The following is a 26,645-nucleotide window of genomic DNA, read 5'->3' as shown; positions in this document are numbered from 1 at the left end:
GTGTTTCATGCATTGCATTGTTTACATGGCCCCTTAAAGAAGTAACCTATAAACCGGAAGGCTCATACCATTGGATGGAGTTCTAGGAAAGAGTGTGTTGAAGCCATTGAGGAGCATGAGGGATCAGTACCCACTGAGCTGTTGGACTATGAGGTCTCAGCTCTCAGGAGGGGGTGCTAGATGGAGGATCAGTACCCCAAGAGTGTGCCTAGGCACCCCAACATAGGGGCAGTGGTCTCTGTTCCAACTCTGGAGGCTGAAATCATCCAGCGATTCGGTAGCTAGGTGCCCTGACACAGAAGTCTGGGGGCGGCCAAGGTGACAGGCTGGTCAGGACCTTGCATGCTCTGTGAGAGTTGATGTGTGAATACGTAGAGATTTTAGCTGCTTTGATTCAATTGCCCTTCTGGAGAAGCATGCAATCTAGATGCCGCATGCAGTGACCTGTGTTTATTTGTTGCTTACGGGTGCCAACCTATCACATCAAAATTGCTGGTCGTCGAGCCGTAGTGGAAATTGCAGCTGAACATTTCTGACTGCTTCCGCTTGCTATCTAGGCTTTAGAGCTGGACACGCTCTATTGGTTTGGATTATTCTGGGTATGTGTTGTTGTTATTTGTATTACCATAGCACCTGGATAGCTGTATTGTTAGTGCTTCCAAAGAAAGATGATAGACACCATACACCCTGAAAAATAAATCCATATATTTCTGAGAGGCCGTGTTGTACTGCTCTGTGTGTTTGATCGCATTCTGTAATAGCTGAGGATGCAAATGCAAAGGAATATTTCAAACTAAATGACAGCAAGCCCATTGTCAGAATTTGAGATTTTATTTCTTGCTCTGATGACAACAGGGATTTGTAAATGTCATGAGAACAGGCTAGACACTTCTTCAATGCTGAATTAGAGGAGGGGAAAGAGACAGCGGCAGTGGGACCCCGGCTGGCTACAGTTCAGTGCTGAGAATGCTACAAGGAATGAAGCTTCCAGGTTTTTCCTCTCACTTTGAGGAGCTCCCAAATCTGATCAGTTCAAGTCACTGAAGTTGCAGACCTGGAGGAGTTCTATAAAGGGAAGAGAACAGGCAGATTCAGATATTGCTGGCAGCTTGTTAATACACATCTCACTTCCTACCAGCACAGAGAACACTACAGTAACAATCTCACCATGTGGAAAACATGCCATAGGTTTACATGCACAAAGAGCTAGAAAGAGCTTTCCCAGGCCCGGCAGGATTTCACTGTTTGGATTGGAACAGTGGCAGGGAGATCTGTATGTTCTGCAACAGGGAGCACCAGAGGGAATGGGGCAGGCATGTTGGCTGGAGAGCTCACAGCAATATATTTCATTTCCAACTCTCTCCAGAAAACAGGTCCAGATGGAGAATAAAATTTTTCATAATATTAGTGTCCAATGGACCAGATACCGATGGGCTCAAGGGACTTGTAAGAGGATTCCAGGGCACTGGTTCAAATCTGTGCCAGGAGTTGCTACCATTCACTGAGTGTATGGTGGACGGTATGAAATGAACTGGTGATCTCAAGCTAGATGCTTAGTGGACGTGAGTCCACATCACAAAAACCACCTTCATAATTGGCTCTAATTTGCCTTTTTGTCGGCAGTCTCAGAGCAGAAGCCAAGAACTGAATGGACATGAAAAATGAACTACTCGTCTTTTATCCTAAGACACAGTTTCTACAGAAAGGACTGAGCACATGGGCAGGATGGGGAAGTTGCATCAGCGCTTCTCATACTGCACCTATACTAGAGGTGAATAAAAGATCTTGGTTTCTGGCAATACCAGCCCAGCGTGTTTCAATTCATTTATAATATTTTTTAAAGAATAAAAATGTATTGGTATCTTTATGATTCATTTTGCTTGGAAAAATGGACTGGGCAGTGACAGACATAACTCCCTTGAGCCCCAACTCCCCATGGTCTTTATGTCTATGAAGCAGAGAGATGCAGTTCTTCTGTTTCTCATCTGGGTTTGTTACGGTTACCTGATGGTGAGCACTGATTGAGACTAGAGATAGAATCCAAGTATTCTTTTCCCAGGAACTGCTCATAGGTTGTTCCTTCAGAAAGTTGAATCAGGCACTTGGTGGAGTCCTTGAACAAAAGGTCCTTGGTTGTAGACTGAAACATCTCAAAGGTTTCTTTTTCAGTTCCACTGCTTCCATACAATTCCTGAAACACAGGAGAGAATGGGTAAATGGACATAAAGAGATGAAAGCAAAGACTCAGCCTCATGCAGGGCCAGATAATCTTTGAGGCATAGGGCTGAAGAAAATTCTCTCACCACCAACAGAACAATTGAAGAAAAAATATTTGCATATATCCTAAAAGAGCTTCCCTCTATAGGGAAGAGAGGAGAGGCGAAGAATCCACAAAGACCAGTATGGGTGTCACCATGCAGATTTACCTGGCAAGTGCTCAGATGCTCTGGTGATGGGCAAGGTAGAAAACAGAGAGCAGTGACTGCAATATGAAGCAGTGTATATCAGTAGATGACTGATCTTAATCAGTTTTGGTCCTCTAGAAATAGTGAGAAATCTCTAAATACTTATTTTCCTCACTCAGAGGCCTGGATTCTCTGGTCTCCAAAGTTCACTTGGTGATTCAACTTAAGGTGGCCAGAGATTCCCATAGGATAATTCCTATTATATACCAGGAATCTCTGCCAGCAAAAGAGGAAGGCCCTGATCCCCTCTACTTTTCTTGTAATGGGATGAGAGACTCTTTGTGCGTTCAAATTTCCAGTGGATAGATAGAATATGGAAACAAGCTACTGAGTGAAAGGTTTCTGTGGTCTGTCAGGCCATAAAATATCTGACTTATGGCATCCTATAGGACTGGCACCAATGCCTCCTAAAGTCAATGGGAGTCCTTCCATTAACTGCAGTGGGCTTCGGATCAGGCCCATAGCCTCTTAGAAAGCTGGTCTGATTGGATGAAAGAATTCAGTGCAATAGACTTGCCCTTCTTTTATTTCATTTGTAGCAGTACAGTCATCGACTCTCAGGAATCCAAACACGGATACAGCCAACTGTGTCTGGATTTGAACAGAGAGTTTGGACTTGCTGATCAGGGTTTCTAACGGGCTAACACTGGCTTGTATCACTTATGCATGACCTGTGATTGGTTCTCTCTAAATGCTAAGAGGGGCAATATAAAACGGAGTAGAGTAGATTTCTGCCCCTGTACTGACCTGTTGCTTTTTCAGCATCTTACGGACAGCAGCTGCTCTCTCAGGACGTGTGACCACAGCATGGGCAGGAACCAGAGCCAGGTGGCAATTCTTGTATTGATCAGGACTGGCCCGCTTTCCATCCAGGCACAGCAACTGGAAATCGTTGCTTCTCAGATCTTTCGCCCAGTCAGCTTTGTTGTGCCCTTGGAAGAGAATGAGTCTGAGGCTCTCAAACTGTTTGACAGCAGCAGACTTTACTCTGAATGTGGCTGTCCTTGGGGCGCCTGTGGGGGGCATCGTCTGGAAATGTCTGTGTGCGTGTTTGGGTACATGGAGATGTATTGACTGGAGCTCAGCAGAGAGCAGACGGAGTGGCTGAGACTGTTTAGTCACACATCTTCTAGTAACATTCATTCTACTAGAAGATGTGTCTAAACCCCCTAGACTGCTTTGAGGATCTTAACCAGGGCTTTTGGACATAGGTGTTGAACTCTCAGGAGTACAGACAGTGAGTGACAGACTCCATGACAGGGTGGCAGGCACGAGAACCCTGCATGAAGCTGTTGAGGGGGGAGTTGGGCTGACTGGGGCAGGAGTGGCTTGTTGATTCCACCAGAAAGGAAGAGCAGGAGGCTGATCCTGTGCTGAGAGAAATAGGGATGGAGACAGCTTGGCCCTGCAGGAAGCCATAGGACCAGCCAAGTTTGGGGAGAAAGCGTGGCTGCGATTTCTGTTCTGTGGTTGTTGTTTGAGTTACTAGTGACGTCAAACCCCAGGAAGGGATAAGATTGACCTCAGACAGAACAGCAGGCTTTATCTGGGGCAGGGGGGCATGCCATCTGCTCCTGACCCCAGTGCAAGGTGAGCAGGACTTGACTCACTGGCTGCAGTGAGCAAGCTCTGCAGGCTGAAGCTAGCACTAGTCTAGTGTGTGCCCACACAAATCTGTACATCTGTATCCCCGAGGAGATAACGAGGTTTTGCCCTCCTCTGACCCGATCTGAAGCCCATTGAAGGCGATGGAAAAGCTCCCACTGATTTCAGCTGGCTTTGATTCAAGCCCATAAAGCACAGTGATGATGAGGGGAAGCAATGCTAGTAGACCCATGTGCTTCATCAGCAGCTTAGTCAGCGCGGGGTATTCACACCAGCATGATGAAATGCTTCCGTTCCCCATAGCCCTTTCTATTCCCTGTGCTTACTGACAGATCTAGTGTCTCGACCTTTATAGCCAGCCTGTCTGTACCATAGGTTTCATGAGTATTAAGACAAGTCATTGATGGAGTCTAATGTCAAGGTGAAATAATCGCATACCATCGGTGTTCTCACTGACAATTGTGTGCTTAATAAAGGCCACGTCCCCCTTCTCAACCAGACACCTATAAAAGGAGAGTGAGAAGAAAAGCAGGAGTTACAGGTGTTTGTAAATCATGCCTTCCCGGCAGATCTGCAGCTGACACTTGCCATGTTTTGAGACCTGAACCTGTGAGCACTTCTAGCGCTGCTAAAATTGACACAGAATTTACAAGGAGAGATAAAATGTAACTTTGTACCACCAGGAATGCATGGACTCCAGCCTGCATTTCACCATTGACACTTTATCTGAACAGAAAATAAAAAAGCTTTGTCCAGTGATTAAGAAATGTGTGTTCTATTGTTATTACTATTATTATTACTTATTTTGTTGTTGCAAGACTCAATTTGCCACTCCCAGAATCCTGATTGTTTCCTTCAGGGAGGATCCTGGCTGTACGTTTTAATAGCGATAACCTGTGAAAGGTGGAACCTACACCAAAACTGCTGTGAGACTTGAAGCGTTGTGGCCATTTCTTTACTACTAGGTAGGAGTGAAACATAATTCATTGCCTGGCAAGACTTGTGTGCAGCACAAGCTACTTAGTCCTGAGCTGTTTGAGGGGTGCCAGGGAGATGGCCCCTGGGGCTGGATCTGGCCTCCTAGATTCTCCTTTGGAATCGTTACAAGAGAACTGGAGAAAGGCTTTTACAGATGCTGTCCTGTTCTCCCTTTCAGTTACAGGGGAAGATCTAGTGGCTGAGCCCTGTGGGAAGTCTGAAGTTCACGCCTGAAGGGGCAGCACTGAAGGGCTTTGTAGGGCACTGTCAGGTGGGGCCTGGAGGAAGGAGGAAATTAGAGTGAGGGGGAAGAGGTGGGATCTCAGGGCTCTGCCAGCAGGGCCAGGGCTCTCATTCCATCACTGCCCAAGGAGCAAGTAGTATTATATTGGAGTCACCTACCGGAAGGCCCCGCTGTATCCAAAGTATCTCTCGTTGCTGTTGGCAACACACTTGTAATCTGGTGGGAGGTTGCTGCCTGAACCCACACACAAGCTGCAGAGTTTTGAGGTTCGTGGAGACCCAGGTGCGCAGCCTTCGCTGAAGAATTCATCTGTCAGGAGGAATACAGAACATCTCTTGTATATTTCCCCTCTTGCTCTTGCTTTTCTCTATCCCTTAGTGAGAATCTTCATACGATTCAACATTCTTAGGCCTTGAAGTAATTTGAAATTATTTGAAATCTAAAATTTCTTTAAAAGACTGAGGAGGCCATTTCCTTAGATGAAAGGTGGATCATTCTTTTTAAAAACCATCCGTTCCTGTGCTGCACATGTACAAAGAGAGGTGACAGTCAGTGAAATTCACAGTAAGAAACGGGAGCATCTCTGCTGTGGGCAGCAAATCACAGGTACCAGGTTTTCACCATGAGACTCAAAGCCAATGAGGAGTAATTTGGAAATGTAGATAAGTATTATTTCTGTTGCAGTCAGGGACCAGGACCCCATTATGCTAAGTTTTGTACAGACACAGAAGAAAAAGTCCCGGCTCCAAAGAGTTTACAATCGAAGTAATAACTTCAGCCTCAGAAATGGCAGAGGCTGCATAAGGTAAAAATTGTGAACTGGGACCATTATCAAGATGGTTTAGGGTTTGATCTAAAGATCTGCACAGCAAGACAACAGAGTTTGCTACATTGGTGCAGACCAGGGCTCTGGTCTAGCCTGTCTCCAACCATAGCTGGTACCAGCTGCTCTAGAAGAAAGTGCAAGAAACCCTGCAGTAGGCAGCTATGGACAGTCCACAAGCCAAATTTTTGCCCACACCCTTGTCTTTGTTATCCTTGCTATTAGAACTGCAGATGGTCTTATTATCCATTCAAATTACCATTCCTTGTTTCATGTTCAGTAACATCTGCTAACTAAACAGACTGTTTCTAACCATCAGAGGAGTGAAGTTCTGGAACAGCCTTCCAAGGAGAGCAGTGGGGGCAAAAAACCTAGCTGGCTTCAAAACTGAGCTTGATAAATTTATGGAGGGGATGGTATGATGGGACAGTCTAGTTTGGCAATTGACTGATCTTTGATTACTGTGGTAGATATGCCAATGGCCTGTGTTGGGATGATAGATGGGGTGGATTCTAAGTTATTACAAAGAATTCTGTCTTGGGTGTCTGGCTGGTGAGTCTTGCACACATGCTCAGGGTTTAACTGATCGCCATATTTGGGGTCGGGAAGGAATTTTCCTCCAGGGCAGATTGGCAAAGGCTCTGGAGGTTTTTCGCCTTCCTCTGTAGCATGGAACATGGCTCACTTGTTGGTGGATTCTCTGTACCTTGAAGTCTTTGAACCATGATTTGAGCACTTTAGTAACTCAGTCATAGGTTAGGGGTCTATTACAGGAGTGGATGAGTAGATGGCCTGTGTTGTGCAGGAGATCAGACTAGATGATCACATTGGTCCCTTCTGACTTTAGAATCTATGAAATGTCACATCTGACTGCTGCTCCCTTGCAGTAAGAAATACTCAAATCCATCTCAGGGAAGCTGGGCTCATTGAAACAAAGCAGCATTTCCCACTTGCTATCACCCAACCAGCATCCGTGGGTCACCAGAAACTCGAAGTCCAGATGAAAGCTGAGGGGACAAGGTTCTTGCTCTCTAGTGGGGACACGGACACAAATAGTTGCTGTGACAAGTGGATACACAAGTTGACTCACCAAAGTTGCAGCTCCCAGTTTCATTGTGAATCAAACCCATGGGGACGTTCCAGCCGGCAGTTCTCCCAACAGCTGTATGACAGGACTTCTTACCGCGCAGGGTCTTCCATGTGATACTGGGGTTGGATTTCTTCACCACAGCCACAGTGTAATATGTTTCTGTCACAGAGCAGAGGGAAAAGGAAGCAACGCAGGAGAGTCAAAGCTCCATCTGAACTGACATTGAAGGTTCCAGAATTCTTTACATTCTTCCCCTCCAACAGAGAGGCTCTGCACAAGGGAACAACAAGAATGCTGTGCCCTCCTACAGCCCTTCCACCCAAGGATACAGAGAGCTTTGCAGGTGTGATGCATTTAGCCACATAACACCCCTCTGGTATTATTATCCCCAATTATTTTTCTCCCCACAAGTGGGAAAACTGAGGTACAGGGTCATTAAATGATTTGCCCACAGTCACCCAGGAAGTCTGTGTCAGGGCCAGGGATATAGCATATGCTTCCTGATTTCCAGTCCTGACCCTTGACTACAAGACCCACCTTCCTCTCTGTTTGGGTAAATATTTCTACTGAAACTTGTTTTCTAGTACTGTAACCCAGGCCTTCTGTCCCTGTGGTACATCCTGGTCAATGTGTCAGCATATTGGCACTCCACACAGACAGTCTACATCTCTCTGCCACTCTTCCACATTTTGCAGTGGGATCAGCTGGCGGATCCATGTAGTCTCAGATCCAGCTGGCCACACCATCCACGACTCTGCTAAGAGGGAAGCTCCGGCAGAGCACAACTCAGCGATATACGGGAACAGACAGAGGCTGATGCCTGGGCTCCCCATAGGCTGAACGCCACAAGCCCCACCAGAGAACCTTGCTGTTTCTGATGTCTTTCAGGCCATGTGCTTCCATGTGGGGTAGGGTGCAGGAGTTGGTCCTGATGCGTTCTGTGGTGAGGAGACCCCACACACTAGCATCTGAGTGTGGGTTCTCCTCCCTTTCCAGGTTCAAAGCCTGGGGGAAAGGTCTTTCTTCTCTCCCTCCCTTAAGGATGAATGGCCCACATTCCATAATAAAACAGAGGAGAGGTTGATATTTTCCTTAAAAGCCAACAGCATGTGTATTTAGTTCTCCTGGCAGCCCTGGTTCTAAAGTCCCTCCTTATCTACAGGACAAGCACTACACAGGCTGGTGCCATTCAGGCTTCTCTGCCAGGCTCTACGGGAGAACCTCAGCTCTGTAACATGACCACCAAACAGCATCAGCTGGGACCTGATCCAGTCCCCTTGGAAGTCAATGAGAACACTCTTATTGACTTCAATGGGCTTTGGGTGTGGCCCAGAGGGCAGGGAGTTAGTGGGGACATTTGTCCACTAGGAACCGGTCTCAGCCTGGCAAATCCATGTCACGTAGGTCAGTGAACAGGCTTCAGACAGTAACGCCATCTGTGCTACTGACATGATTTGATCAGTGATCTAGCAGTAGCAGGCTCTATAGCACAATAGCAATTCCCGGAGATATTCAGTCCCCCTAGAGGGGCTTATGTTGAATAACATGAAATCAGACCTTCTAGACATCATGAGAGAACTTGGGTTCCTTTCTATACATGAAGCACCTCTAAAGATTTCCCCTTCATTCACCCCTCCTTGGGCCAACGGCAAGGTTTGAACCCAAGACCTGCAGCATTAAAAGTCTGAACCTCTACCACTTGAGCTAACGGACTCAGCAGGTGCGGATTCAAAACCCCCTATGGATCAGCCAATACAGGGGAGAAGCGTAATACACTGAACAGTGCTTTCCACAAATGTTCATGTGAGCACAGGAATTGCCATCCTAGAACAGATCATCTGGTCTGCTACTTTCTCTGACCAAGGCCAGTATAAGATCTTTCAGAGGAAGACAACAAAAATCCCACATAATCCACCTCACCAGTTGGGCAATGTTATATCAAGGGGTAAATTTCTTCCTGACCCCATTTCCTTATATCCTTTGGTAATTTAACTTGTTCCCTTCAGTAGATGCTACCTTGACCTTGTTTTTCTGTTGTATTTTATCTGAGATCATGTTGTCAAATTGACTAGTTTGGGTAGGTCCTTATGTTGTTCCTTCCTGTGCTCCTTAATCTAAGTAATTGAGGGCCATTAGCAAACTTTCCCCTTTACTACGGGATCTGTGTACCAGATCATTACTAAATACACTGTACACAAATGGTCCCCTTAGTGATCTCTGTGGTGAACATTGACCATTTATTCCTAACCCTTAGCTTTCTGTCTCTCGACCAGGTTATTTTTTCAGTTTACTCTAGGTCAGGATTTTATCTTTTGCCTCTCTGTTACCAGTAATTACCTCCGGGTTCTCCTTCCTTCTGGCATCGCTTAATGTCATCTGAAATGGGAAAGAGAAGGAGATTTCAGATTGAGAGCGCTTCAAAAGCAAGTGTGCAGTTACTGCTAAAATTAGATTTCCTCAGTGTTGTGCACGTATCTAGGTTTGTAAAGATTCTGGCCACAGCAATGGTTTCTCAGTGGGGCAGCTGGTCAGTTACTTTCTGAAGAAGCCTTAGTACAGAAGAGGACAGGAATAGCTGGTCTAACATCTAGCGCATTGGCAGAACAAAACATTGCTCCACTCCCCTTCTGGGGCTCGGTAGACAGAGCCTGGAACTGGAGACTAGAAGACAGTGACTTAATGATTGTGAGGAATTCTGTAAATAACTAAAGGGTGTTAAAGACCGGCAAAACCAACAGCCATTTTTGTGGGATCCAGATAGCCCCTCGACATCTGGATTGCTGGCAGGGAGGGGCCCTACACCACCTAGAACTGGCCACCTGGGAATACCCCTGCTATAGGGCGAATGTTCCCTGAGGGATAGAGCCAATGGTACAGCCCCCAATGCTGGGGTTTTCCCAGGGAATGAGCGATGTGTCAGAAGGGGGAAGGGTGTGGTGAGATGTACCCTGCTTCAGTTATTAAGGGACTACTCCAGTTTATGTCCAGAACCACTACAGTTCGAATCTGCCTGCAGCATCCAGGAGGTGCAGTGATTTAAAGTCTCTTCACCCCCCACTCATTTCCTAGATCAAGCTTATTGTAGCCAGAACCCAGGCCTCTGACTTTCCACAGATCTAAATAAAATCAGGTCTTCTGATATCAGTAAATCCCCCATCAAGGACAGGGTAAAAGGACAGCTTGCACCACACTCACCCCCATAGTATTCTCCCATGACTGGCACCAAGCCACATTTGCCAGCCGTGTAGACATAACCGCCATCCACGCTTATGGCATCGGCTTCCCCTTTCTGCAATGAAAACCACTCATCAAACATGAAACAAAGCTACTTTGCATGCAGCCTTCCCCGCCCAGAGATGAGACTTTTTAAAGAATTGCTGCCATTTTTGACATTGCTGTCAAAGAGATGGGTAGTATAATTAGCTTAAACTTTAAAATGAAGATTAACTTTGACTTGAAAAATGAGAATTTAGAAAACTGAAATGAAAATGTTTTGATAATCAAGTTAAGAAATTCATCAGAACTGACCCTTTCCCACAAAAAGTTTCAGTTTCAACGAATTGGCCATTTCCAATGAAAAATTGTTTCATTGAAGCATTCCCAGCCAGTTCTGCTCAAAGACAGAAAGAGGCGATTGCTCCTGAAGCTGGCAGATGCATGGAGAGAGCAGTAGGAAAAGGAAAAGCCCGTACCATTATCTTGGTAATGCATTCTTCTGTGGTTTCTGCTATGGCACAGTCTACATCGCCTCCGCTCACTGCACTCCATTGGTCACACTTGGCCTTCTCATCCTTACTCACTGTGCACCACTTCACCTTTTTCTCATCGGTTTTGCTATAATCTAGGGAAGCAGCAGAGGTAGAAGGAATGAGCCAAAAGCTCAGCTGAACCATGAAGCCAGGGACTTATTGACTGATTGCAGGGAGAGCAGGGCTGCTGTCACCAGAGTTGTTGCCACGCACACTCCCTGCTGCTCCATTCAAAGTGATCTTGTTGTTTGACCAGTGCTGGACTAGTGGAGTGCAGACTGTGCGGGAAAGGGAGATCACCGAGCTGGTCTGGTTCTCACTGGATAGGGTGTGCTTCAAAACCAACTTAGAGGCATAGACTTTAAGGTCAGAAGGGACCATTAGGTCATCTTGTCTGACCTCCTGTGTCACCCAGGCCAGAGAATTTCCACCACTTACCCCTGCACTGAGACCAATAATGTGTGTTAGACTAAAGCCCCTTCCAGAGAGGCCTCCAGTCTTGGTCTGAACACACCAAGGGATGGAGACGCCACCACTTGCCTTAGCTTCACTGTGGTTTCACTTTAGCTATGCTGATTTGGGCCAGGCTTCATGGCTACCGGGTCACTTAGCACTGGTAGTGCGGAGCATGGCTAGCTGGGAGACCAGTGCTTTTCGCAGTACAGCACCAGCCTCTCACTCCCCAGCCGAGTCAGGATTGGGAATTGAGTTGGGGAAGGTTTCTTGGTCAAGTATTTAATTTGCCAAAAAGTGCAGTTTCAGGTGGACAGAAAGCATTTGTGAATGGGGGTCAAAACCAGTTAGCAGTTTTGCAGTCCTTCCCCCCACCCCTCATAAAAAAGGAAAAAAAAGTGGAATGAAATTCTTTGAGACTAACTTTACCTAAACTGAACCTGAAACAATTTTTTCCCTTTAGTTTTGCCTAAGTCTCTTTGTGGATTTAGCCCCATGTGACCCAGGAATCCAATCAAAACGGCCCAATATTTTCCTATGAGATGTTCCCCCCGAACTGCCCCGACACACTACGGAGCAGGAATGATTGAAGCAAACGTCTGTCAAATAATTCTGAAAAGCCAATAAACGTGGGGAAATTGCACCCATCCCCCATACAGATTTGCTCTTTGCCTCTCTGCATGTTTTCTGTGACTGATTCTTGGCCCGTCCCTCGTTCAGCAGCAGGTGGTGGGAATCGGCAGTCTCCCATTGTGGGCAACTCGCAACCAGGCACCGAGGGGACACTCCTGGATCCTCTCAGAACGGCTCTCCCAGCCGCAGGGCAGGGGCAGGCGCCCAGCTCTGGAGAGGGCCTCATGTCACTCTACAGCAGCCCCACGGCCTGGGGAGGGAGCGTCGGTAACAGGGGGGAAGGGAGCCCAGCAGGGTGGGAAAGGTGACGGGAGCAAAGCCAAGCCAAAGGGCAGTGGGTGTCCTCAGGATACAGGAGACCCGTGAGACCAACGGCAGGGCTGGTCATTAGGACACCGACCCCACCACCCTCACCTGTTACTGAAGGGCGGGGCACCCCAGTGTGCCCTGCATTACACAGCACGTACAGCCCAGCCTGCCGGCAGCACAGGAGCCTGAGGGGAGTAGACCCCCCGCCATGTCGCTGAGCAGCTTCCTGAACCGCGGGGAGACTGAGGGCCGTGCCCCTGTCTACAGGGAGATTTTGATAGACCAGTAAAAGGGCCAGGGACCAGCTGATAGGGTAATATTGATGATCATACTTGTTGCCAACAGCAGCCAAACTTTGCAGGCCTTTCTGCAGGCCTGTGCTACCTTGGCATGACTAAGCCAGGAGGGGAGGGGAGGGGAGCCTCCTGCTCAACCTTTGCCTGGCCTTGCGCCCCCTTCCTGATGCCCTGGGGGACATGCTGGGTTCTGTGTTTCAGGAAAAGACCAATAAGCTCATTTATGCATACCCTCTGGGAGATGTTTGTCCGGGTCTCAAGATATGCAGATTCTGTAGGACCACACCTAGTTAATTAAGTACTCTAGCGACCTTAGGTCCAGCTTTTGAAACTTTTTTCCTGTTATCTACAAACAAGGATAAATGGCAGGGGGAGGCTTGGACCCTTTGGGATCTCTTCTTGGACATAGCTTTGGGATCCTCCAACAACCGCTGGAAGATCAGGCCAATCAGAAAGCCGTCACTGTTTCCACTCAAAAGCCACCCCAGACTTCGGTAATTATTGAGGGTTGGGGTGATTTACTAACCTGTTGCGGACGTGTGTGAGTGCTTCAGCCTAAGTAAAGCCTAGCTTTGAAGTAAGAGCACTGTTGTGTTACACTGTTTCTACCAGCCCATCTATCGGCTGGACAGCTGTGTTGCCATTTGACTTATTTCCTGACACCACCTCGCACAAAGTAAAGTTACCATGAGCTTTGGGTTGGCAGAACCCCGGGTAACACCTGGCCCCCTTGCTGGGCAGCTGGGAGAAGAGGGGTGAGAAATGGGTGACACCGAGGCTGCCCCCTTCCCCCACCCCACTGAGGCACAGAGCTGAGCTGCCAGGGGAGGGGGATCGGCAAGTGTCTGATCGGTCAGGGCCGCTAGCCGGTGAGCAGCCCCTGGAACGAGCGGGAGAGGACAGAGAAGGAAACGTGCCTCCCTCACACTGAGGGAAGGGGCGGGGGGAGGGGGAGAGACACCAAACGACTGCTCGCCATTGACAATGCAGCTCAACGGCACGTGGGAGTCCAATGCCTGGGCTGGAGCACTTGCCCTCCATTCAAACACACGCAGCCAGTAGCAATTGTTCATTGAACTCGCACTGTGGGGCACAAACCCGCGCAGCTCCAGCCCACTCTCGCCTGCACCAGGATACATCCCATAGCCCCGCTGACTTGGAGTGAAGTCGGTGCAGTTGCTCTGCTTTACACCAGTGTAGCTGAGAGCAGGAGCGGGGCTGTGGTCTCCGAATGGACCCTTTCCCGCCTTACAATTTCATGACCACCTGCCATGGAGCCCAATCCCTGCTTACCTATCCTGAGACTCTGAATAGCAGCCCAGTACTTGTAGCCCAGGTAGAGCTGGGAATCCATCAGTTGAGGGACACGAATAAAATTGGAAGCAGAGTCCTTAAAAAGCAGGTCCTTCCCATGAGGCGAGCTGAAGAGTTTGAAGCTGAGTTGTGTGTTCTTGCCATACTTTGCCTGTCACAGGGGAGAAACGGTCAGGTGAATGCCAAGAGCAGGAGACAGAGGTTTGAAAAAGTGGCAAGAGCAAACAAAAGAGGGATAATGGAGGGCAAAAGAGGGAACATAAAAGAGAGGCTGGAAGAGAGAGAAAAGGGGAGAAGGGGAAGGAAAGCAATACCTCTGCCTGAGAGAGGAAGCTCCAGATCTCGTCAGCCTTGCCATCAACTTTTCGAGCCACAACAGCATGAGCAGCAACTTTGGCCCAGTAGCAGTTCTTATCTTTATAATTATCCAAAGGCTTCCGGGAGCCATCTGTACACAGCAGCTCATACTTGTCGTTTCCATTTGGGTCATTTTCTGGGAGGAATGGAAGTCCACAGGTTATAGCAACACTAATGTTTGAAGGCCCATTTTAGGAAACCACATAGTGATTTTTGTCTCTGAATGAGGCACAGAAGAGTGACAACTTCTGTGAGACCGATTCCTCCCTCCCTGAGATAGCGCTGAATCGGTGTTAGGAGACGTGGGACTGTTCCGGGCTTCATGAAAGAAAGATACTGGGCGAAAGAAAAACAATGTGCATACGGGAGGGAGACATTCTGGCTGCCCATATGATAATGTAGTCATCATGCTGATGTTTGTTTATTTTGCTGTAGTGCCTAAATGCCCCAACCAGGATCAAGGTCTCAGTGTGCAAGGTGCTGTACAAACACATAATAAGAGATCATCCCTGTCCTGAGGAATTTATAATTGAAAAAGACAAGACAGACAAAAGAAATATTATTATTATCCCAATTTCACAAGAGGGAGAACTGAGGCCAAGAGAGATGAACACTCAGGTCCACAAAGGGACTTAGAAATCCACAAAGCCAGAGACCCGTGCCTAGGCCCCCTCTACAGTGCATGGGGAGAGACGGGCACCTAAGAATGGGACCCACAAAGCCAGCATGCTGAGCAGGGGGCCAGCTAAGCTAGCCAATGGCAGAGGCCGACAAAAGGGGTATGTCGTAAACCCTGTCCCTCTCCTGGAGTTCGGGGCAGGTCTCAGCTTGTGATCCGCTGCCAGGTCCCCCCGCTTCTGGAGTCAGGGGCCTTAGGCATTGAATCCATTCTTGCCATTCCACACAAAACAGCAAGGGGAGGCAAAGGGCACCTGAGACATTTTGTGGATGTGGCATGAAGTGTCTTGCCCAAGGTCAGACTGGGAGTCAGTGGCAAAGCCAGAACCAGACTCCAGGTCTCTGGAGTCCCAGGCCAGTGCTTTACCACAACACCACCCTTTCTTTCATGCTGGTGTCATGTTAGTGGATTACTGTCACGATGCTGGTGGAGGTGGAGCCCCTTCCTGATCCTGAATTTAATCTTTCAAAGAACCATGAGCCCATGCAATTTCGCTCTGCACATCAAAGAAGCAATATACAAACTGGTCCCTGCAGTGGTAGCCTTGTCCAGCCACAAGAAAGAGCCATTAGACTAAGCGTTGAAAACTAATCTCTCTCTGCTGATTATCTAACAGTCAGGTACGCAGCATACAAAGCGTATTCTCTTCCAGAGACAAAGAGAAAAGAGGCTTGGAATAAACCAGGAGAGAAATGAAGGCAGGTGCAATATAGACAGAATTCAAGGATAGAGTCCCAGAGAAAGACCTGAAAAGAAAGTGGTGAAACACAATGATCCCTCATGCCTACCTAGAACAGTTGTGTGTTTGACAAAAGCTACATCTCCGAGTCCATCTTTCAGACACCTGTAGGGGGAGAATAAAGCAGAAGGAAAATGAGGACACTGAAGCATTCTGTTTATTGCTAATCTCGGGTCATCCCTATATGTTTCAGACAACTACCTTTGAAGCAAGCCTCAGATAACTGAGGGGTTATCTTCCCAAAGAGCCATGTGGTCTGGGGAAGGAAATGCAATGGCAGAGAAGAATTTTATAATGAGGATCATCAGGAAAAGCCCAGCGATAATGCTCTGTATGGCCATGTGTCATCTATAGCTCAATTTCTGGTCACTCACTAACTGCTTGTAAGGGCTCGGTGTCATCATAGGCCACAGACTCAACCCTGGAGCAAGGGTGCTTCTTCCATTGCTCAAGAGAAACCAATGAGACAACTAAGTCCCAACCACTCCACAAGTGTAGCCATGTCAGCAGACCTAGTTACAGTACAGCTGTCCCACGGCACAGTTAAAATGTGCAGGGAAGGCAGGACAGATAGTTACCCAGACAAAAATAACTTTCACTCACATGAAGGCTCCGGAATAGCCAGAATAAGTCCCAGTACGGGAACATTTCGTCCCAGGGCATAAGCGGCACAGATTTGGTTCATTTGTGGGGGCACCAGGGACACAGCTGGCTGAGAAAAACTGGGCCACAGCTATGGAAAAAGACATGCAATAGTTATTAGCAAACTCACCCTTTACCAAACTGCTGTGTTCCAGCTCTGTGGGGTGTAGTAGTCTGGCATGTTTGGAGGAGGTAGTGTGGGGGAGGGGATGTGCAGAAGGGAAGATTGTCTATAATCTGATGCTTTGCGAAGGGGTAGTTTGGTAAAGGGGATGCTGGATGCCTGGTATCTCCAGAAGGGCAGAGTTAAGGTTCTGGCCTGTGGTCGGCTGTGAATGGCAGTGGTGTGTGTGGAAGGTAGAAGTGCTTTAAGTTTCCACTTCCTGGGGGTATTTCATTGGCAGCCACTTTAACTGTTGCACAACAAAGGTTTTGGAGCGTGAGTGAGCAGAAGATGATGGATTCCAAAGCAAGGAAGACATTGCTGTCACGGAAACGCCCTTACTGATGGAGGAGGAGGAAGAAGAGAAATAGAGGAAATGTAAATGGTTCCGTTGCTTTGCTGGTTTCCCTTAAAGTTCCTCAGACAACCTGCTACCTTCACCCTAACACTAAGCAATCCCAGTTCTCCCTAACTCCAGCTTACCATTAGCACCCCCTACTCACCTAGTTATTTCCCAGCTTACCGTTTTCTATTGGAGTGGTTTTATCCCAGGTTAGTATATTCTTGTACAAGAGTGTCCCAATGGGAATGACCCAGCCGGCAGACCTGCCCCAACCTGTGTGGCATGATTTCTTCCCTTTAAGTTCCTTTATTGTGAAGCCGCTTCCTTTCTTCACCACAACCACAGCGTAGTAGCTGGTGACCGAGTCTGTGAAGGTGGGAGGAGAAAAATCAAGCAAGCATTAGAACAAAGGAACAAACAAATAGAAACGGAAGGGGCTTGCTGTCCTTTCCACTTCACACAACAGTTTTCTCACACGTCACATACATCCTGAGCACAGGAAGCAAAATGCAACATTTTCAACCCTGTAATAATGTAGCAAGACACCTGACCCCTTTCTTCTGTTTTGTATGAGCGGTTTGCCATGCTCGTACCAATCTGATCATAATGACTGTAATGGACATAATGATAAATTTCCTACTAATTATTCTTACTAGTATTTGCTAATTGCTCATCTTTGCATTTATTTGATACCTGTGTGTGCTGCTGTTAATAGCTCTGACTCTCGTGATAAGTCTTTTTGACGGCAATGGAGCTCCTCACATGAGTAAAGATGACTTGTGTGAGTAAGGTTTGTAGGACTGGACTCTACACTGGGTCTGTTAAAATTCTCTCTATTGACTGTATGGCAAATATTACAGCCACACAAATATTACAGCCACACAAAGGAACTGAGTGCGGGAGGCAGCAGAAACCCACTACTTTGAATTTCCTGCCTTTGGTACTTTTAATTTGCAATCGTAGCATCAAGAATTACTCTGAAATGTTGCCTTCAACCTGAACTCTCTACACAGTATCAAAACAGCCTGACTTTCTGAACAGAGACCTGTCTTATAATACAAAGAGAGGGCTGGGCATTTGGGTGGGGTACGGGGAGCAGGAGCTGACGGAGACAGGACTGGAGAAGTACTCTAGTTTTCCTTCAAGTGTCATCAGCAATGCTGTAGAGAGGAGGAGAAATACAGACTGGGGACGCAGCTTGAGCAATAGAATTCGTTCTGAACAGAATGGATTTGTTTCACAGCTTCCACTGAGGCCTAACAGCTCTGATAGCTGCAGCTTTAAGGTTTATCTTTCTGTTTCTTTCCCTCTTCATTGTGCTTGTTCATTCGCTGCCCTGTCTCAATTCAGCCTGGTGCCCTAAGAAACAACTGACCCTCATGTTGCTAGAGAGACAAGGTGGGGGAGGCAATATCTTTATTGGACCAGCTTCTGTTGAGAGAATGGACAAGTTTCCGAGCTACCCAGACCTGAAGAAGAGCTCTGTGTAGCTCTAAAGCTTGTCTCTCATCAACAGAAGTTAGTCCAATAAAAGATATTCCCTCCCCAACCTTGTGTGTCTAATATCCTAGGATCACCACGGCTACAACAAAACTGCAAATGTCACCTTGCTGTCATTCTTTAACTGAGGAGAGGCTGAGGGAACTAGGCTTGTTAGTCTGCAGAAGAAAAGCGTGAGGGGGGATTTGATAGCAGCCTTTAACTACCTGAAAGGGGGGTTCCTGGGAGGATGGAGCTGGGCTGTTCTCAGTGGTAGCAGATGACAGAACAAGGAGCAATGGTCTCAAGTTGCAGTGGGGGAAGTCTAGGTTGGATATTAGGAAAAAAATTTTCACTAGGAGAGTGGTGAAGCACTGGAATGGGTTATCTAGGGAGGTGGTGGAATCTCCATCCTTAGGGGTTTTTAAGGCCCAGCTTGACAAAGCCCTGTCTTGGATGATTTAGCTGAGGTTAGTCCTGCTTTGAGCAGGGGGTTGGACTAGATGACCTCTTGAGGTCCCTTCCAGCCCTAATCTTCTATGATTCTTTGATTATCTATTAGTACAGCATCTATCAGCTGGCTGATCCATAGCTTGGGTCTGAGGTTTCTGGATTAGCCCAGTGATTTCTAGTTTTGTACAAGGTCCCTGAAAGCAGAAGGTCTTTGAGTTTGCCCATCTTAGTCCACCTGCTGTGTTTTGTCAGGGGCAGTTAGTTACTGAGCAGAATTAACCTTACAAAGTTCTTCAAACACGTTATTGCATTAGCCTTCCCCAGCCATTGCGACACCACTGCAGTGAGCCATAAACATCCACCGAGGGAACAGCAATAGTAGTTCTCTGGATTCACTCCAGTTCCGTTGTGAAAGAAGTTATTGCCCTTGGAATCCCACCACATGCATTGGTAGGGCAGTGGGGGGAAGAATCTGTCCTATTGACGGGTCTGTCCCTCCTCTACAGGGGAGCCAAATTTCAGCTGCCCAATGGAAATGATATAGAAGTGCTCTGTGGAGAGGAAAGGTTGCCCTGGGATAGAAACCCCATCACCACCTCCTGAAGCTGCCTCTACCTCCTACAGGGCTGTAGTGCACACGTTAAACTCTGCATGAGCAGCCAGGGGGACAGATGTCAGGGAAAAGCTACTCTTCCCAGCACGCTTCCCACATACAGCCAAGCGTATCATAAGTTGCTGCTGCTTTGAGCTTTCAGGCATCACACAGGGGCATGCGAGCATGGCTGATGAGGGGACCACCAATGCCAGCTCAGCAGTGATAGTCACCTCACTTGATGGTGTTGCGAGGGATACGTGAAAATGATAATGTCACCTGTAATAACATGTAGCTGGCTGCTCTAGCATTGCTCCAAAATCTGCAGGTAACTTTACTCAAGCGAGCCATTGGGCACTGGGAAGCAATGAAGCAAGAACCAGAAGGTTCACGGAAGTGAAAAAAAACCGTCAAACCAATCAAAAATCAAGAGGATTTGGAAAGGCCCGGTTTGGTTGTGAGGAAGGAGGGGAGATCAGGGGTGAATGGAGTGATAGAACTAACACTCCACAGGAGACTGTGATTGACTGGAGAGGTAGGAAAATGAGGCAGGAAGCAGGAGTATAGGTCATTGCTGCTTTCCACCAGGACACTTTGGGCCAGACTCTCAGCTTGTGTAAATGGGCGCAGCGCTGTTGAGGTCTCTGGCTGTGGATCAGTCCTCATGCGTACCAGCTGAGACCCTGGCCCTGGGTCTGTGGCCAGCTCCGAAGAAGTACCAGTTCTCTGAGTTAGCCCAGGGTTTGTGCCTTCCCAGTTTGCCTGAGTAGTATGACGTTATTAATGTGCTGCCTGCACACACCATGGTGGTCAAAGTGCCACCCCTTTATGGTTAAAACAGTGCCCTCCGTGCAAACGTACCTTTGTCAGTGCCATAGAGCTCAGCCACAACAGGCTTCAGGTTATACGGCGTAAGGCCTGCTTCAAAAACGTGGCCACCATCCAGACTAATGGCATCTGCCTCGTTATCCTGAAACACAAAGGGGTTCAATCAAATTGTGGGAGCCTGCATCAGAGGGGCCAAAAACCTCTGACCATTAATTAACAGAGCTTCTCTTTTGGGTCCTTCCTGGCTGGGGGTCTGCTGTAGCAATGGAGCCAGGCAAGAAGGGAAGGAAATCAGTGATTTAAAGAGGCCAATGAAGACTTCATCCCAGATTAGGCAAATGGAACCTGATTGGGCAAGTTGTTTCTCACAGCCCCAGGCTTGCTACATTGCTGGCAACTTACCGCAATGGCTTTTATGCAGTCAAGGTGAGTTGTTTTCTTCACACAGGTTAATGAAGCGAATGGAGCATTCGTCTTCAGTTCCAAACATTTTTTCTGCTCTGCATCGGATATTGTGCACCAGCGGAGGGCAATCTGGGCTGGGCCGTCAGCAAGACAGAGCACTGTGGAGAGAACAAAAGAGGACTAAGAGGTTGTTTCATGAATCTTGGACCATGATGAAAGAACCAGCATCCCTCCCTACAGACGTGGGTCTCCGATGAGACCCCCAGCTCTCTCCGTCCCAGCCCGTAGCAGACTCCACGGGCTTAGAATCTCTGCCTAATGGTGTCTTACATCTAGATTCGCACAGATACAAAGGGTAAATTCACCCTGGTGTAACCACAGTGACCTTAGTGGAGTTACTGCACAGATGGATTTGGCCCACAGTGTTGGGGGTGTGATATTTTTGTATTCCAACTCTAACTAATTGGCCGCCTGAGATTCAAACCGCCAGGGGATTTCTACTAAACCTCCTTGCCCCAGCCCAAATGCAGGGAGAGTCCCGGCATTTGTGCTCTTAGGGGACAGTCATTCTTCTTTCAAGAAAGAGGAAGAAATAGGAGCAAATTCTACTTTCTGTTGCCCCATTGTAATTCCAGAGTAACTGACTTCAGTGGAGTCACTCCAGATTTATGTTGTAACTGACCTCAGTGGAGTCACTCCAGATTTATGGGGTAACTGAGAGCAGGGTGTGGCCCACAAACTGAAATCAGGGTGAGCAGGGTATGCCTCAGATCCTGAAGAGACACAGATTCCAGGCTCCTCTGCTGTGTCAGAGCTCTCCAAATCTGCACCTGTTTCTCTGCCAGGGACCTACTCTCCCACTTTTCCTTCTCCCCTGAGGAGACATGCTCCACCCCTAAGGTCCTGAGGTCACTGCATAAGAGATGTGCAGAAGGGGAGCTCCTAGCAGACAGACTTTTAAAGGTACACAGCAGGGCAGCTCCACTGTCATGGACCTCCTGACCAAACTGCACTCAGTGCAGGACCAGACATAGGGGTGAGACAAAGGTGGCTTGATGCCTCTTTTGCCCCCAGCTGGGGTCAGTTCTTGGTGTAAGGCAGAGCAGCCCAAAGGGCAGTTCCTGCAGGCGGGCGTTGCTCGAGCTCAGAAGCACCTTAGCTACACCCCATCCCCTGGCCACATCCCTTGCCCCAGAGCATCGCCTCATGTCAGGGGAATCCCCTGGTGGCCAGCTACGTCAGCTGTCCTGCTGCCACATGTGTCACTGGAGCCAAACCAAGCCTCTGGAGTGAGACCCTGAATCTGGCCAACATTCCCACCACCCTAAACACCTGCCATGCTGTCCCAACACAGTCGCTCACACGCCAACCAGCCCACGTCACCCGCATAACCTTATCTCTGCCCGCCCCTGGGAATCGTCGCTAAACACAAATCTGCTCTTTAATGTTCAGTTCTGATCTCATGTGCAGGTCGGATTTTTGTGCCATTGGCGAAGGACGACAGATTGCAGATACAGCAATGCACTGAGTGAGTTCACGATCAGTAAAGACTGAATTATTGGCAAAAGCGAAGGAAACTTTTACATGCAGGGTGGCATTACACATCCTCAGTGTGTAGGAAGGCAGAGTTCTGAATGCAGGTCTTGGTGTGATGCAATGCTTTTCCGCTTCGCTGAGGCATTTGTTTAAGTTGTCATGGGCAAAACTGAGGTTGAATGAGGGTGCAAGCTGGTGGGAGTATAAAAGGACCTGATCTAAACCTCACTAACATCAATGGAAAGACTCCCACAGAGCTTTGCATTAGGCCACACATGAAGGGTATTGAACTCCTAAAGTCTAAGCTTTCTGAGCTCTCCGTTTTCTTTTTCACACGGTTTCTTTCTATGGCTTGTTACAGAGAGGTAAAAATACCTTTGCACTCGGATTTCCTATTCACCAAGCTTTTGTTTGGGAATATATGTGTAGATAGAACTAAGATATAAGAATAGATAACTGAAGGTCCAGTCCTGCAAACTTGCCCTTGTTTCACTGTGCACATGCGTCATTCCTTTGACTTCATTGGGACAACTCATACATAAAGTTACACATGCGCTTCAGTGTTTGCAGGATCAGGCCTTAAGAATGGAGGGTAGAACAGACGCTCTTCTGTGGATCAAGAGCATGGATCAGTCACAGTGCTGTGGATGATGATTATTTATCTAACAGTTGTGACGAGGGGCCCCAGTGGGGACTGGGACCCCAATTATACTAGATGCAGAGCAGAAGACGACTCTTCATTTAAGACAAGAAGCAGTCAGGGAATGTAACAAACAATAAATGGGAAAGCAGAGAAGGGTAACATTTATAAGATTATGCAGTCACCAGATGGTGCACAATTTGCCTGTTCCAAATCACTGCAAAATATATCTTTATAACAGTCACTTTCTGCTTCTACTTTTTGCTTTACCTGTAAAACTCTGCCATTGTACGTGAGCGTCTCTATTTTTGAACCTCTGCTTGTTTCTAATTGTTGCACCTCTCCCGGTTTCGGTTTTCAAATATCTGCCTTTACTGATTGGTTAAAAAAATCTCTGTTTCTCTTTTTATAGTACCATCTAAAATGCCTCCCCCTCCCCATTCTCTCTCCACCTCTTGCTGGAGCATTTGAGGCACTGCACAATGATAATATATTATATATTTTCTATATGTTATTAAGACATATCTTACAACCACTCTGATAAAACCATGGGTCTCTAACAGGAAACAGGGACAGGGAACAGGCTACAAATATCTGTCTGTCTCTCTAGCCTCTTCCCATAGTGTCCATGGACCTGATGACCCAGCTGCTTATGCATATATTCAATTTTATGCACATGGGTCCCGAGTCAGCAAGGTACTTAAGCATGTACCTGTCTTTAAGCATATGAATAGTACTTCTGGCTGCAATGGGACACTGTCACATAAAGTTAGGCATATGCTTAAGTATGCGCTTCAGTGGAGTTACTCAAGTGCTTACTAGTAAGCATGTGGTCCCTTTCAGGCCTACATTTCTGTGTGCTTAACTGTTGCATGATCAAGGACTAAGGGTCAGATTTTCAACAGTATTTAGGCACCTAAAAAAGCAGAGAGCCACTGAATGAGTTTTTCAAAGGCTTAGGTGTCCAACTCCCATTGGAATCACACTCCAACCGCAAATGCCATTAGGTGCCCGCCTGATGCTTTAGGTACTGAAATACCCTAGCCCTAAATGACTAAATACAAGGCAGAATGAAGCCCTACTAAAAACACCCTTTCCCTCAGTGACTTTTAAAAGCGAGGAGGATTAACTGAGCTAGATCTTAGACGAGCACGTGTTCTACGTCATAAGGTACCGGTAAGCTGTTATACCAGGGGGCTGTTGTGCTGCATGTGAGTTCAGGGCTCTGAGAAATCGGGTACAAAATGCAGAATAAGTGATAAGAAGAGCTGGGACTAAAAATGCCTTCTCCAAACTACACTGCAGTCTAACATGTGAAAGAAATTGGACGGCAAGCAATTCTTACGTACTCCTGCATTCATTGCTTCTTATAGTGAGATGAAGGTGTGTGCTGGCACTGCAAAAGTATCTTGGAAAAAATTCTTCATGTGTTCCTTTTGTGGGTGGGGGGAAGGATATCTATCTCTGGCACTTATATGGCCCCATCATCGTAGCGTCTGAGTCACCATCTTTAATGTAGTTATCCTCCCAACACCCCTGCGCAGTACAGAGTACCTCTCCCCACTGCACAGCTGGGCAGTTACAGACCAAAGAGACGAAGCAATTTGCATTATTACCATTGTCATCATCAAACATATCTATTGTGGCTATTCATAACGTTGCTTCCCAAACAATTGCAATGGATGGATCTGCTTTATGTGCTTGTGTTTGAAGTCACTGAACTAAGTGGAAATGTAAATTGGCTTTGGATTATTTATCTACAGGAAAGCTAAAGCACAGGTAAACAGCCGTGGAAGCTTCTTCACCCCACCCACCTCAGCGCCTCTCCCCAGAGCTGGAAGGACGACATCTACTGCAGTGCGAGGGGCTTCCCATGTCCATTCACTCAGGGCTGAGCCAAAGGCCCTTGAGGTCAATGGAAATCTTTCCATTGACTCTAAGGGGCATTGGGTCCAGCCCATAACGACGTCTCTGCGGAGGCTGTGAACAAGGGTGCAAGACACGTCAGCTCTGATGGCCGTTAGTGGACCAAGAAACAAATGGTTTTTCAGAAGAAAGGGTGAAAGCCTAGCCCCACTGAAGTCATTGGCAAAACGCTCACTGACGTCAGTGGAGGCAGGATTTCACCCACAGTCCACAGCGCCCCACCTAACTAATACAGGCCGACGAGCAGGGATTCACTCTGCCAAAAGTAAAGGGGTCTGGGCAGGAGAGGAGAGAGTCAGAGAGACCAATTTGTTGCACGTGTAGCCAGGCTTTTGCACAAAGGGAACCAGGAGCCTGAAAGAGCAGGGGCTCCAACGGCCAGAGTACGGACACAGCTAGTGGAAAGAGACATGTGGACCTTTCTGGGCCTAGGAGAAGAAAGAGAGGAGGGCTGGGCTAGAAGAGAAGGGTTACAGTCACTAGTGGCACCAGACGATTGCAGAAGCCTCTTTGAGATAACCCCAAGCAATCCAGGGTATTGTGGGGAGAGCCAAACTCCGTACTCTCAAGCCAGGCCTAGGAGCAATTTGAAGAAGCATGTCCCTTTACAAGAAGGGGATCCAAAGTTGAGCTGTAAAGATCATCCCTCCCCCTGACCCCAATCCAGAGACGAACATGGGGCAGGTTAGAAAGACAGGAGCCTACAGGGTTTTTTTTGTAACTTTCACATTAAAGGTTCTTTGCTAAATATTCTTTTATGAAGCTTCCCTAAACACGCATGCATTCTGTGCAGAGAAGGCTTTCAGCAGATCTCCTCCTACACCAATACTCCACTAGGGGGACACTGCCTCCACCAATACCTGAAGCAGAAGAGCAGTATAGGAGCTGAAAAAGCAGCCTTTCCCTTCAGACGGTTTTAGGGCCTGATCCAAAGCTCACTGAAGTCAATGGAAAAACTCGGGCTGTCGTCAACGGGCTTTGGATCAGGCCCTTAGCAAAGAGAGGAACTGCAGTAACGTTGCTGTAGTTAGTGTTAAATTTGCCATCCCCTGGCAAAGGGCTCACAGAGCCCAGCAGCTGATTTCACTTTGATTTGTCCCCTGCACTGCTTACTGACTGTTGGAGTTTGCTGGGCACTGCAACTAAACTGGCTCCCATATGCAACGTCCTCGTGGTCCCTGGCTAGTGCCTGGGCTGCTCAGAATGTTGTTGCCATCCCCTCCTTGAAACTGCTGCTCTGCAGCCACTTACCCAGTATCCCCAAGGACAGTGCGGCATGGAGAGCGAGCTTCATCCTTCTCTCTCGGGATAGGCAGCCGGGTGTTGCTGGGTCTTTGATCAGAGACCGTCCCCTCTGAGTGTGTGATGGCTCCTGGGCGCCTCTTGCCTTTTTATAGAAGGACGGGGCTCGCTGTGTTAGCAGAAGCAATGACCTGGCAGTGTTTGTCCTTCCTTGTTTCCCAATAGTTCCTTAATTTCCTCCCCCCACATTCCGATCAGTCCATTTTCAGGCAGCATTTCACGTAGGCGCAGAACCACAGGCAGGCAGTGAGAGCAGGGCAGGTGCTTGTGGTTCACCCAAGGGATTTAAAATGGGAAAGTCCCACTTTGTATCATTTCAATTCCTGTTTGGGCTGAAATACAGTGGGAAAGGTGATTTTCTTTGTTACAGCCACCCCCTGCCTTGCACAGGCTAAGCTCAGCAAGCCGCTGGGAGGAGTAGATCCAAACTAGACTATTTATTTCTTTTCTTTCCTATTAACTATTGACTTTCCTTCCCACCAAGGAGTCTTTGCCCATCTTGCATCCCAGGCCCGGGCGACTGGGACATTAGTCTGTGACTCACAGAACACATGATACCATGACGGTCATGTAGGGAGAGGAGCCAGGAACAGCAACCTGGC

The 26,645-nt window shown here is 47.7% G+C and overlaps 1 protein-coding gene across 1 annotated transcript; it reads right to left on the bottom strand.

Moving 5' to 3' along the window:
* Positions 1-812: 812 nt before the first annotated feature.
* TF (transferrin) lies at positions 813-26,147 on the bottom strand. The gene is made up of 17 exons (XM_067538699.1): positions 25,993-26,147; positions 20,637-20,797; positions 20,268-20,376; positions 17,063-17,248; positions 16,338-16,467; positions 15,784-15,839; positions 14,274-14,452; positions 13,939-14,110; positions 10,898-11,046; positions 10,401-10,494; positions 9,543-9,581; positions 7,206-7,364; positions 5,451-5,601; positions 4,509-4,573; positions 3,213-3,397; positions 2,005-2,191; positions 813-1,065 (listed from the first exon to the last, which is right to left on the bottom strand). The coding sequence occupies exons 1-17, from the start codon at positions 26,033-26,035 to the stop codon at positions 1,028-1,030; spliced, it is 2,103 nt and encodes a 700-aa protein (XP_067394800.1). The 5' UTR covers positions 26,036-26,147; the 3' UTR covers positions 813-1,027.
* Positions 26,148-26,645: the final 498 nt, after the last annotated feature.

The sequence above is a fragment of the Emydura macquarii genome, unplaced genomic scaffold (genome assembly GCF_026122565.2).
Source record: "Emydura macquarii macquarii isolate MOO-44397 ecotype Brisbane River unplaced genomic scaffold, CSIRO-AGI_Emac_v2 contig_499, whole genome shotgun sequence".
Classification (NCBI taxonomy): Eukaryota; Metazoa; Chordata; order Testudines; family Chelidae; genus Emydura; species Emydura macquarii.
The sequence above is the reverse complement of the archived record's forward strand: the minus strand, read 5'-3'. Positions and strand labels throughout refer to the sequence as shown.